The following is a 13674-nucleotide window of genomic DNA, read 5'->3' on the forward strand; positions in this document are numbered from 1 at the left end:
ACCAAAAAGGATAAGCTAGTTGCTACAAGTGTGGTGCTGCTGGACTAGAACAATGGCTTTACCTTGTTTCCTTTTAAAAGAAGAAATGCTGTCTTCCAAAAGTTTGTGTTCTTGCTTTGCAGAAAAAGCAAAAGAAACGAAACAACTCGTGCCACTTCAGCCTCCTTATCCTTCAAATACTGATATATGTGAGATTCAGAGAAGAATTAAAGAGATTCTAAATCGATGCAGCAATGGAATATGTTTATCAAATTTACCGCATGTGTACAGAGAGGCTTATCGGGAGGACTTAAATACAGCCTTGCTCCCTCAGTTTGAAAACTGGCCTCACGTTTGTGTGGTAGGTGTCAGCTTTTACCAGAGTGGATAAGAACTGGTTTAGAGAAATCCCATTTCTTGGTTTGAATAATATTTTTTTAAAAATAATAATAATTCAGGTACAGTATACACAATATCTCGTTAAAAATGGGTTTAACTGCAAATTTTAATTTAATACAAAAAGGGCCTACACAATCCCAACTAAAATATGACTCTTAACACTGAATTAAATGTTGCTTTTCTATGTGAAACCAAGAATGGTGGCCAACTGCTGAGGTTAAGCAATATAAATGACGCTAAGGCTGCAATCCTCTATTATCTAGCTGGCCACAAAGGAAGTGGAAGTTTCCTAGTTAAACAGACGCAAGCTCAAAGACTTAAGTTTTGTGTTAAATCCTAATACAGCCCAGGAAGGCATATACAGTGGAACCTCGGTTTATGAACACCTCGGTTTACGAATTTTCGGTTTACGAATGCCGCGGACCCATCTGGAACGGATTAATTCACTTTCCATTACTTTCAATGGGAAAGTTCGCTTCAGTTTATGAATGCTTCAGTTTATGAACAGACTTCCGGAACCAATTGTGTTCATAAACCGAGGTACCACTGTAATTCGTTTTGGATGTGTTTTTTACCCCAGTCAAGAAAGCAACTTGGAAGTACCCCATTTTCCTTTTTGGCTAATAAGTACTATCCTTGCTTCTAGAAGGTTCTAGACACTCACTTTCCCCCCAGTTGTAGACATGTTTACTCAGAAGTAAATCTCACTTTATTCAGTGGGAATCACTTCAAAATGAGTGTACATAGGATTGCAGCTTTACACTTCAAGATTTTTTCATGTGCAAAGAGAAGTAAAATATGTATGCAGGTGTAACTTTGCCACGTGAAGGCTTTGTGGGTGGTATAGCCAAAGGGCTTCAGTTGTGTTCCTAGGGTTGTATAAAGGCTTTATTCCGGCCCCGTTCAGGCATTCAGTTCACACAATCAGCTGTTGTGTGGAGGGGGAGAGCAGGGCTGCATCCATTGGTTCCACTGGCCCTCCTGACCAAACGTCAGTCAGCTGTATATATGCAAAATATGTAAAGATGGTTTTCTTGTGTTCAGAAATGTTTTTGTTTTTAAAACCTGTGCTTTTGCGTTTCGTTCTGTGTTCATCTCGTGTTTACTACTTTGACGGCTTTATGCTGTTAATAAAATGGTTTTGTTGTTGTTGTTTAGTCGTGTCCGACTCTTCGTGACCCCATGGACCATAGCACGCCAGGCACTCCTGTCTTGCACTGCCTCCTGTAGTTTGGTCAAACTCATGTTCGTAGCTTCGAGAACACTGTCCAACCATCTTGTCCTCTGTCGTCCCCTTCTCCTAGTGCCCTCAATCTTTCCCAACATCAGGGTCTTTTCCAAGGATTCTTCTCTTCTCATGAGGTGGCCAAAGTATTGGAGCCTCAGCTTCACGATCTGTCCTTCCAGGGAGCACTCAGGGCTGATTTCCTTAAGAATGGATAGGTTTGATCTTCTAGCAGTCCATGGGACTCTCAAGAGTCTCCTCCAGCACCATAATTCAAAAGCATCAATTCTTCGGCGATCAGCCTTCTTTATGGTCCAGCTCTCACTTCCATACATCACTACTGGGAAAACCATAGCTTTAACTATACGGACCTTTGTCGGCAAGGTGATATCTCTGCTTTTTAAGATGCTGTCTAGGTTTGTCATTGCTTTTCTCCCAAGAAGCAGGCGTCTTTTAATTTCGTGACTGCTGTCACCATCTGCAGTGATCAAGGAGCCCAAGAAAGTAAAATCTCTCACTGCCTCCATTTCTTCCCCTTCTATTTGCCAGGAGGTGATGGGACCAGTGGCCATGATTTTGGTTTTTTTTATGTTGAGCTTCAGACCATATTTTGCGCTCTCCTCATTCACCCTCATTAAAAGGTTCTTTAATTCCTCCTCACTTTCTGCCATCAAGGTTGTGTCATCTGCATATCTGAGGTTGTTGATATTTCTTCCGGCAATCTTAATTCCGGCTTGGGATTCATCTAGTCCAGCCCTTCATGGATCAATGCCTTGTCGTGGCGAAGGGGCTTGAATAACTCAGAGAAGCTATGAGCTATGCCATGCAGGGCCACCCAAGATGGACAGGTCATAGTGGAGAGTTTTGACTAAATGTGATCCAATCTTAATTCCGGCTTGGGATTCATCTAGTCCAGCCTTTCGCATGATGAATTCTGCATATAAGTTAAATAAGCAGGGAGACAATATACAACCTTGTCGTACTCCTTTCCCAATTTTGAACCAATCAGTTGTTCCATATCCAGTTCTAACTGTAGCTTCTTGTCCCACATAGAGATTTCTCAGGAGACAGATGAGGTGATCAGGCACTCCCATTTCTTTAAGAACTTGCCATAGTTTGCTGTGGTCGACACAGTCAATGGCTTTTGCATAGTCAATGAAGCAGAAGTAGACGTTTTTCTGGAACTCTCTAGCTTTCTCCATAATCCAGCGCATGTTTGCTATTTGGTCTCTGGTTCCTCTGCCCTTTCGAAATCCAGCTTGCACTTCTGGGAGTTCTCGGTCCACATACTGCCTAAGCCTGCCTTGTAGAATTTTAAGCATAACTGTCACGGTGGCCGGAGTGGACTACTTCAGAGTAACGACGCCACGCAGCTCTGCATTTTATTCTTTTATTGGTGCTGCGTATTTACAGTGCTCAAGTCATTGCTATTTACACGGAGTGATGTGGTCAGTCGGTTTCAGAACCTCCTAATGGCTTTTGGCGCGTCTTTCTCCAACACAAAAGCTTTGGCAGACCCATCCTCTTGCCCCTCCTTTTCCTGCGTAATTCTGGAGTTGGGGGGATGGGTCTTCCCCCCTTGCTTGCCCCTTCCTGTCCCACCTGGGACCCTGGCTCCTCTACCTTGCCTGAGCCTCGGACACGACTTCCTGCTTCCCCACTGGAATCGGAACTCTCCCTGCTTTCCCCTTTGCTCGGGGACGGGCTTGAACTCAGGAGGGGAGGGACTTCGCGATATCCCCTGTCCCTCACATCCACCCCCCTCCCAAGCTCTCCTTCACCCCTCCCCAGGCCCCCCTCATGTGTCGGTGACGACTGGAAGCCTAAGAACTCAGTGCTCTCCGAGCCTGTTGGTGTGAATACCTCCCCCCAGTCCTGCGAGCCCCCCCCTTCCGCCTGGGCGGACGGGAATCCCAAAAAGTCCGTGGCGTCAGAGCTGGTGGGGGTAAAAACGTTCTGCCAATCTGCTCCTTCCTCTGACTGGGTGGATCTCGGTGACACCCATACCTCATCCTCTGGTTCCTCAAACTCCGCTTCCCAGCGCCATGGTGAGCTGCTCTCCCGTGCCTCCTCCTCCTCCCCCTCCCTTTCCATGTGCCAGGGCTTGGGTCTGTGGGGAAAGAGGGCGTGAAATTCTTCCACCAAGAATTCCTCCTGTATCTGAGTGGCTGGGACCCATTCATTCTGGGACGGTGGAGCATCCTCCCATGCCATGAGGTACTCCAGTCCCCCCACCCCCCACCTTGAATCCAGGATGGCCGTGGCCTCATTGAGTTGCTCCCTGCCTTCCCTCTCCCCCCCTCCCTCGGGGGTTTGTTCGCTGTCTCGGAGCCTGCTGCTTTCCCTGTACGGCGACAGCAGCGATCTATGAAACACTGGATGCACCCTCATGTCCTCTGGCAGTGCCAGCCTGTATGCCACCGGGTTTACCTGTTGCGTGACCGTGAAGGGGCCCAGCCTTTTGGGTGCCAGCTTTTTGCACCTCCCTCTGGTGGGAAGGCCCTCCGAGGACAACCACACCTTGTCCCCCACCCTGATGACCTCCCCTAGTCGCCTGTGGCGATCTGCCCCCTTTTTGTACGCTTCCTTGGCCCTCTCCAAGTGTTCTCTGAGCTGCTGGTGCACCGTCTCCAGTTCCTCTGCCCAATCCTCCGCCTGTGGGCCCTCCTCCTCCTCCTCCCCCTCCCTCTCTGGGAAAGATCTGAGGTCGCGCCCGTAATTGGCCTTAAAGGGCGACACCCCTGTGGAGACGTGCACTGCATTGTTGTAGGCAAATTCTGCTAGTGGCAGGCGATCCACCCAGTCCGTTTGCCTCTGGCTGACGTAACATCTCAGGTACTGCTGCAGAATGGCGTTGACCCTCTCCGCTTGTCCGTTGGTCTGCGGGTGTCTAGCCGTCGACAAGCTGACCTCCACCTGCAGGAGGTTCATGAGCCGCCGCCAGAACCTGGAAACAAATTGGCGGCCACGATCCGAAATAACCCTTAAAGGTAATCCATGCAGTCTGAAAACGTGATCAACAAACAGTTTGGCTGTCTCTTCTGCAGAGACTGCCCTGGCACACGGTATAAAGTGGCACATTTTGGACATGAGGTCCACCACCACCAACACTGCGGTCTTACCCCGGGAAGAAGGCAGATCTGTGATGAAGTCCATGGACAGCACTTCCCACGGCCTGTGTGGCGTGGCTAAGGGCTCCAGCAACCCTGGTGGCGCTGCTCTGACCACCTTTGCCCGCTGGCAGGTGTCACAGCCCCGTACATAGTCTCGAACATCTTCCCTCACCCCTGGCCACCAGAAGTGTCTCATGACTAGGTGAGTGGTCTTGTCCCTTCCAAAATGCCCCGCCGTTGGGTTGTCGTGCATCTGTTTGAGGACCGTACGTCTGAGCTGGGTGGTGGGCAGGTACAGTGCCCCCTTGTAGAAAAGCAGCCCTCTGCGTTCTGCAAAGTCTTTTGCCTGCTCCCTCCCCCCTCTCAGTTCTCTGAAGATGCGGTTGGCAAAGTCATCCGCTGCCGTCAGTGCTGTGAGTTCTGCCTCGCTCACCACTGCTGCTCCGCAGGACCATGCCGACGGGGGGAAAATGTGCCTTGGGGCTGGTGGCTCCTCCTCCTCCATGTACTCTGGCTTGCGGGAGAGGGCATCCGCCCTGACGTTCTGCTCTCCCGGGATGTAGTGTATGGAGAAGTTGAAGTTCGAGAAGAACTCTGCCCACCGTATCTGCCGCTGGTTGAGCACCCTGGCAGTTCTCCAGAACTCCAGGTTCTTGTGGTCTGTGCACACCTGGATGGGGTGCTTGGCGCCCACCAGGAAGTGTCTCCAATGTTTGAACGCAGCGTGGATCGCAAGAAGTTCTTTGTCAAACACGGTGTAGTTGCGCTCGGGCTGTGTCAACTTCCTGGAGAAGAAGGCACAGGGTCTCCACTCCCTGTTGGCGTCCAGTTGCAACAAAATGGCGCCCACAGCTTTCTCAGAAGCATCTGTCTCAATGCGTAGGGGCGCGTCCTGGACCACGTGGAACAGGTTCTGGTCCGAGGCGAACACCCTCTTGAGGCTTTCGAACGCTGCTTGCGCCTCTGGTGTCCACCTGAACTTCTGCTTGCCTCTCAGGCAGTCAGTGATGGGAGCCGTAACGCGAGAGAAGTTCTTGATGAACTTCCTGTAGAAGTTGGCGAAGCCTAGTAGGCGTTGGGCATCTTTGCGCGTCCTGGGGCTGTGCCAGTCCAGGATGGCCTGCACCTTGTCCTTGTCCATCGCCAGCCCCTTGTCTGACAGCTTGTAGCCCAGGAAGTCCACCTCCTTGGTGTGAAACTTGCACTTCTCCAGCTTCACATACAGGTGGTTCTCCTTCAGGCGCTGCAACACTTCCCTGACATCTTTCACATGCTGCACTGGGTCATTGGAATAGATAAGGATGTCATCCAGAAAGACCAGGCAGTTCTTGAAGAGGAGGGACCCCAGGACGTGGTGCATGAAGGCCTGGAAGCAGGCTGAGCCCCCTTGCAACCCGAAGGGCATCACCAGATATTCAAAAGAGCCCAGAGGCGTGAACATCGTGGTCTTCCATTCATCGCCTTCCCGGATCCTGATCAAGTTGTACGCCCCCCTCAGGTCTAGCTTGGTGAAAATCTTGCCCCTGCGTGCTGCTGTCAGGAGATCATCCACTCTGGGCATGGGGAAAGCCACTGGCTCTGTCACCGAATTCAGCCGTCTAAAATCCACCACCAGGCGGCGCTGTTGCGTGTCTTTCTTGTCCACCCAGAAGACCGGGCTGCCCCCTGCTGCCTTGCTTTCTCTGATGAACCCCCGCTTGAGGTTCTTGTCGATGAAAGCGCGCAGATCCTCCAGTTCCTGGTCTGACATGGCGTACAGCTTGGCTGGGGGTATAGTTGCCCCTGGCACCAGGTTGATCTGGCAGTCAAAAGGCCTGTGTGGGGGTAGGTGGTCGGACTCCGCTTCGCTGAAGACCTCCTGCAGGTCCCAGTACGGCTTGGGTATCGCCTCACCCCCTTTGACGTGCATGGTGGCCACCGTGGCTATCGGAGGCCCCTCCCCTGGTTGGTGCTGCATGCAATGTTCCAGGCAAAAGTCCGATCCAAAAGTGATGCATCTCTGGTGCCAACTGATGGAGGGGTCGTGGCGCGCCAGCCAGCTCATGCCCAAGACGATGGGGGGGTCTGAGATGGTGGTGACGTTGAATGCCAGTGTCTCTGAGTGCCTTCCCACCGTCATTCTCATGGGGGGGGTTTGATGAGTGATGGCCCCCCCCAGCAGCTCTCTGCCGTCAATGGTTGCCACATGAAGGGGAAAATCCAGCTGCAGAAGCTGGATCTGGTGCTCTTCTGCAAAGTTTCTCGAGAAGAAGTTCGCTGAGGCACCACTGTCAATTAAGGCAAGGACCGTCAGGGGATAGCCATTTGGGAGCGTTAGCGTGACTTCTAGAACCACTCCTGCTCTGGGAGGGGTGGGCTGGCTCTGCTCCTCTCTGTGCGGGTGGGTGGGCTGGGGCTGTTGTCTGCTGACTGTGCCTGGCTGCTGCCCCTTGTCTCCTGCAGCCAGGCTTTCCCGTTTCCCTGCTGTGGTGCTGCGTCAGTGGGGGAGGGCACCACCGTTCCCGCCCTGCCTTGCCACTCCCTGCGATGTGGGCAGTCTCTGACGAGATGCTGGGGGGAGTTGCAGAGAAAGCAATTCCCGCCCTTTCCCTCCTTGCGTCTTGGCGCCGCTGGGGTTTGAAAAGCCCGCGCGCGCGCGCTATCAATCTGCATGGGTTCCTGGTCCTGGCTGGCCCCAGGCGTGGCTTGAAAGGGTTGTTGGGGGAGTGGTTTCTCCTGCGACCGTGGGAACCAAGCCCGCTTTGCGCGCGTTGCTTGTTTGTCGCTCCACCGGGATTCCTGTCTCACCCCCACCGCCAGAGCCGCTTTGCTCAGCTGATCCATATCACTGGGCTTTGGACCTCTCGAGAGCTCATCCTTCACCTCCTCATGCAACCCCAAGTAGAACGCCGCTTGCATTGGGGGGGACCCCAGTTCCCACCCCAATCTGTGCACCAGCATGGTGAATTTCGCCCAATACGCGCGAACTGTCATATTTCCTTGGCGTAAATTATGAAGTTCCTCCTTAGTCTGGTCCATATGACTATCGGACGAATACATCGTTTTCAAACCTTCTAGAAATAGTTTGACATTCTTCATGCAAGGATTCCTTGTTGCAATTAACGGTCTTAGCCACTCCCTGGCTGCCCCGGTAAGGTGCTCCACAATAAACGCTACTCTGTGCTCATCATCAGGGAACTCATCGTGGTGCAGCTCAAGAGCATACACAATCTCAGTCTCAAAGCCTTGAAATTCCTTCGGGTCTCCATTGAACTTGCTAACTAGGGTCCCAGCTCTCCTTCCTGGCAGCACTTGGACTTGGGGTGCCCCTCCCGCCTTGTTTTTCTCTGCATCCAGCTTGTTTTGGAGGTCTACCGCCACCGCCCTTAATTGCTGCTCTTTTTCCTGAAGCTCTCTCACCTGTTCCGCAAGTTGTAGCCGGTCGTCCTGGACCTTCTTAGTCTCCTCTTTAGCTGCCTTCAATTCTCCCTGCGCCTGCAGCGACAGCTGCTGCAGTTCTAGCTGGGCTTGCTCCGCGATCTGCCGCCACTTCTCCGCCTCTGACACGCTCATCCCGGCAACTCCAAAGTAGCCCAAAAAAAGATTAGGAGGTTGCTGTCACGTTGGCCGGAGTGGACTACTTCAGAGTAACGACGCCACGCAGCTCTGCATTTTATTCTTTTATTGGTGCTGCGTATTTACAGTGCTCAAGTCATTGCTATTTACACGGAGTGATGTGGTCAGTCGGTTTCAGAACCTCCTAATGGCTTTTGGCGCGTCTTTCTCCAACACAAAAGCTTTGGCAGACCCATCCTCTTGCCCCTCCTTTTCCTGCGTAATTCTGGAGTTGGGGGGATGGGTCTTCCCCCCTTGCTTGCCCCTTCCTGTCCCACCTGGGACCCTGGCTCCTCTACCTTGCCTGAGCCTCGGACACGACTTCCTGCTTCCCCACTGGAATCGGAACTCTCCCTGCTTTCCCCTTTGCTCGGGGACGGGCTTGAACTCAGGAGGGGAGGGACTTCGCGATATCCCCTGTCCCTCACAATAACCTTGCTAGCGTGTGAAATGAGCGCAATTGTGCGGTAGTTGGAGCATTCTTTGGCACTGCCCTTCTTTGGAATTGGGATGTAGACTGATCTTCTCCAATCCTCTGGCCATTGCTGAGTTTTCCAAACTTGCTGGCATATTGGGTGTAGCACCTTAACAGCATCATCTTTTAAAATTTTAAATAGTTCAGCTGGAATATCATCACTTCCACTGGCTTTGTTATTAGCAGTGCTTTCTAGGGCCCATTTGACTTCACTCTCCAAGATGTCTGGCTCAAGGTCAGCAACCACACTACCTGGGGTGTACGAGACCTCCATATCTTTCTGGTATAATTCCTCTGTGTATTCTTGCCACCTCTTCTTGATGTCTTCTGCTTCTGTTAGGTCCTTACCACTTTTGTCCTTGATTATGGTAATCTTTGTACGAAATGTTCCTTTCATATCTCCAATTTTCTTGAACAGATCTCTGGTTTTCCCCATTCTATTGTTTTCCTCTATTTCTTTGCATTGCTCATTTAAGAAGACCCTCTTATCTCTCCTTGCTGTTTTTTGGAAATCTGCATTCAGTTTCCTGTATCTTTCCCTATCTCCCTTGCATTTTGCTTGCCTCCTCTCCTCCGCTATTCGTAAGGCCTCGTTGGACAGCCATTTTGCCTTCTTGCATTTCCTTTTCCTTGGGATGGTTTTCGTTGCTGCCTCCTGTATAATGTTACGAGCCTCCATCCATAGTTCTTCAGGCACTCTGTCCACCAAATCTAAATCCTTAAACCTGTTCCTCACTTCCACTGTGTATTCATAAGGGATTTGATTCAGATTGTATCTTACTGGCCCAGTGGTTTTTCCTACTTTCTTCAGTTTAAGCTGGAATTTTGCTATAAGAAGCTGATGATCTGAGTTACAGTCAGCTCCAGGTCTTGTTTTTGCTGACTGTATAGAGCTTCTCCATCTTTGGCTGCAGAGAATATAATCAATCTGATTTCGATGCTGCCCATTTGGTGATATCCATGTGTAGAGTCGTCTCTTGTGTTGTTGGAAAAGAGTGTTTGTGATGACCAGCTTGTTCTCTTGACAGAACTCTATTAGCCTTTGCCCTGCTTCGTTTTGAACTCCAAGGCCAAACTTGCCAGTTGTTCCTTTTATCTCTTGATTCCCTACTTTAGCATTCCAATCCCCTGTAATGAGAAGAACATCCTTCTTTGGTGTCATTTCTAGAAGGTGTTGTAGGTCTTCATAGAATTGGTCAATTTCACTTTCTTCAGCACCGGTAGTTGGTGCATAAACTTGGATTACTGTGATGTTAAAAGGTCTGCCTTGGATTCGTATCGAGATCATTCTGTCATTTTTGAGATTGCATCCCATTACAGCTTTTGCCACTCTTTTGTTGACTATGAGGGCCACTCCATTTCTTCTACAGGATTCTTGCCCACAGTAGTAGATATGATAGTCACCCGAACTGAATTCACCCATTCCCTTCCATTTTAGTTCACTGATGCCCAGGATGTCGATATTTATTCTTGTCATCTCATTTTTGACCACATCCAGCTTACCTCTATTCATGGTTCTTACATTCCAGGTTCCTATGCAATATTTTTCTTTACAGCATCGGACTTTCCTTTCGCTTCCAGGCATATCCGCAACTGAGCGTCCTTTCGGCTTTGGCCCAGCCGCTTCATCAGCTCTGAATCTACTTGTACTTGTCCTCCGCTCTTCCTCAGTAGCATGTTGGACGCCTTCCGACCTGAGGGGCTCATCTTCCAGCGTCATAACTTTTATATGCCTGTTGTCTTTGTCCATGGAGTTTTCTTGGCAGGGATACTGGAGTGGCTTGCCAGTTCCTTCTCCAGGTGGATCACGTTTAGTCAAAACTCTCCACTATGACCTGTCCATCTTGGGTGGCCCTGCATGGCATAGCTCATAGCTTCTCTGAGTTATTCAAGCCCCTTCGCCACGACAAGGCATTGATCCATGAAGGGGAATAAAATGGTTAAATCAGCTAAATTTGGCAGTGAACGTTTGCAGAGGGGTGCCTGCTTTTTATGTGCAGGAGGCTTCCCCTTGTAGTGTGTCATCATGATTGTGAAGGGTTGGACTCCACAAGGAAAACCAGTGCAGATAAAGTGGACGCCCATGTGGACTTGGGAGGGGGCAGAAGTTGTGCCCCTGCTCTCCTGCTCCGTGCAATTATTTGTGTGACTTGAATGCCTGAAGTCAGTTTCAGTTGCATGCTAAGTTAATGGTTATAGCCACTCAGTTTGGACAGTTGTTTTTTTTTAAGTACATTTGGAAAGGAGACATTAATTGAATAAATCATGTTACATTTTTTTATTTGTTTTTTAAAAATGCATCCGTACTTCCTTTTCCAGCATATCTAATGCTACTCCTGGGAATAATCCAAAAATAGCAGTAACCTATAATCTGGGACGCGGGTGGCACTGTGGTCTAAACCACAGAGCCTAGGGCTTGCTGATCAGAAGGTCAGCGGTTTGAATCCGTGTGATGGGGTGAGCTCCCATTGTTCGGTCCTAGCTCCTGCCCACCTAGCAGTTCGAAAGCACATCAAAGTGCAAGTAGATAAATAGGGACCGCTCCGGCAGGATGGTAAACGACGTTTCTGTGCGCTGCTTTGGTTCGCCAGAAGCGGCTTATTCATGCTGGCCACATGACCCGGAAGCTGTCTGTGGACAAACGCCGGTTCCCTCGGCCTATACAGCGAGATGAGCACCGCAACCCCAGAGTCGTCCACGACTGGACCAGGGGTACCTTTACCTTTATAATCTGCAACAGGGGCAGACATTGTGGTGCCCACAGTTATTGTGGACTTCATCTCCCATCATCCCTGGTTGTCTCTGGCCATTGGCAATCCTGACTGTGGCTGATAGGCCTTGTAGTCTTAAAAGCTATAAAATCATCTGTGTTGACTACCTTAGATCTATTGTAAGCCAATTTCAGACTGTTCATTTTGAGTGCTTTTCCATTTTGCATGCAATAAAGGTAGATTTCACCCTCATTTAAAAACTGCTAATCAGAATACAAATTTGCGCACAGATATGGCTTTCTGCTCTTATATTTGCCATTATACTCTTAAATGGATATCAGAAATGTTATTTATAATTAATGTATCAGCATGTTGACACACCAGCCAGTTTGGTGAATGCAGATAAACTATATTCTTTTTGCTTTTATCAGTCTGTAGCTGTACTGAATGGTTCTCAGTTTTCAAAATATGTGAGCATCTTAGCACAAGCCTAAGCACACTTTCAAATATTCCAAACATCTGCTCATTTATACCCAAATACACGCAGGTCCCACTTCCCAAACGCAATGCGTTCCCGGGAAATGTTCATAACTCGCAGAGTGAGTTCCGGGAAATGTTCATAACTCGCAGAGTGAGTCCACAATTTCCATTGGTTCCTATGGGAACATTTCTAATTGGGGATTTGTCCAATCTCTTCCCCTGCCTTTTCTCCATGGTTTCTTCCTGAAACAGCTATAGCCAACCAGCAGAAGAGAAACAAAGGAAAACTTATTTATCCAATCTTTCCTACTTCTTGATTTGTTCAATCTCCCGCCCCCTCCCTTCCCTGCATGGTTTCTTCCTGAAAATGTCTGCCACTGGCCAGCAAAGCGCAAGCAAGGAAGTGGGCAAACTCTGGATGTTTGGATAGCTGAATCTGTGGAGTGTATTGCAAAGTTTAATTCTTTATTTGGATAAGTGAATTTTCACATAGTGAGAGGGCGGGTAGCAGGACCTGAATGTAAACACCTGTATGAAAAACAGCAAGCTTCAGTAGTTAAAGATAAGCAATATTTGTAAGAGGGACACCTTGAGCAATTGAACAGTGCTTCACCATGAGCCCCACATACTTTCATAAGGGTGAGATTATTCCTGCTTTAAACTACCTGGAGATCTAAAACTAAATCAAATCCAGCCACAGTTGGAAAAGCACAGTAGAAAATTTTTGCTGTTGAGATGAAACAATCAAACCTGTGCTAATTTGACATGGTTTTTAGTACAGCTGCAAAAAACAAAGCTGTTTCATGTAGGGGTGAGTGAATGTGATGAAGTGAGAAAACAAAAGGTTAGTCAAAACTGATGGCAGTTAGTATACTTAGACGTAAATGGCCCATCTATAGATACGTGTGGGAACCACTTTTGAATTGCCCGCAATGCTCCAATTCAGTAACGTAGCTGTTTTTGTAACCCTCCTGCTTTCTCTCAAAAGACAGAGAAGGTATCTTCTGGTGGCCTTAGGGATATATTCCTCTACCCTGCTGCAAAAACACAGCCTTTGGTGAAGGGTGTCTCAAGCCAAGATGGAAGCCTTCAGCCCCCCTTAGTAAGACAGACTGTAGAGACCAAAGCAGATGCGCCCCAGGAGGATTTCAAGGAGAAAATTGCCGCCATTTTGTTAAAATATTCCAATGGCCTTTGGGCGAATGCTCTCCCCAAAGTGTATGAAGACACATACAAAGCACCAATGCCTCAGGATATTCTGAAAAGTCTTGACACCCTCGCGGATATATGTTCAGTCGATTACATATCTGGCAACCCCCAAAAGGCCATTCTCTATGCAAAGTCGAAAAAGGACACTGACGAGAACCAGAACGTGACTGACAAAACCCATGCAAATGAAGTTCCAGCGAGACCAGCCGAGCAGCATCCCACCATGATCAAGGATGAATCCCAAGAGGAGTATTCGGAGAACATGACCGTGCCTCCCTTAATTATCCCAGCAGAAACGTCACCATCTGTGCTGGTGGTGGAACTGAGCTCGACAAATGAAGTTGTTGTCAGGTAAGCTTACTGTCCTGGTCTTCCCTAATACTCCTGTAGTAGTGCAATGGGGTTATCTCTTCAACTGCCAGCGCGCCAGCCATTCCAGTTGAAGGAGAACAGATTAAGAAAATGAAAAATCTAAAGATTCACTCTGGT

The 13674-nt window shown here is 49.1% G+C and overlaps 1 protein-coding gene across 4 annotated transcripts in view; it reads left to right on the forward strand.

Annotated features, from left to right (window-relative positions):
- TDRD7 (tudor domain containing 7) overlaps positions 1 to 13674 on the forward strand; it is a 51895-nt gene that overhangs the window by 20139 nt on the left and 18082 nt on the right. For all 4 annotated transcript variants that reach the window (XM_060269054.2, XM_035140967.3, XM_088659070.1 and 1 more), the window contains exons 6-7: positions 123 to 340; positions 12965 to 13536. In XM_060269054.2, the coding sequence (XP_060125037.1) occupies positions 123 to 340; positions 12965 to 13536 (790 nt within the window). The remainder of the gene's footprint in view (positions 1 to 122; positions 341 to 12964; positions 13537 to 13674) is intronic.

The sequence above is a fragment of the Zootoca vivipara genome, chromosome 15, assembly GCF_965207765.1.
Source record: "Zootoca vivipara chromosome 15, rZooViv2.hap1.1, whole genome shotgun sequence".
Lineage (NCBI taxonomy): Eukaryota > Metazoa > Chordata > Lepidosauria > Squamata > Lacertidae > Zootoca > Zootoca vivipara.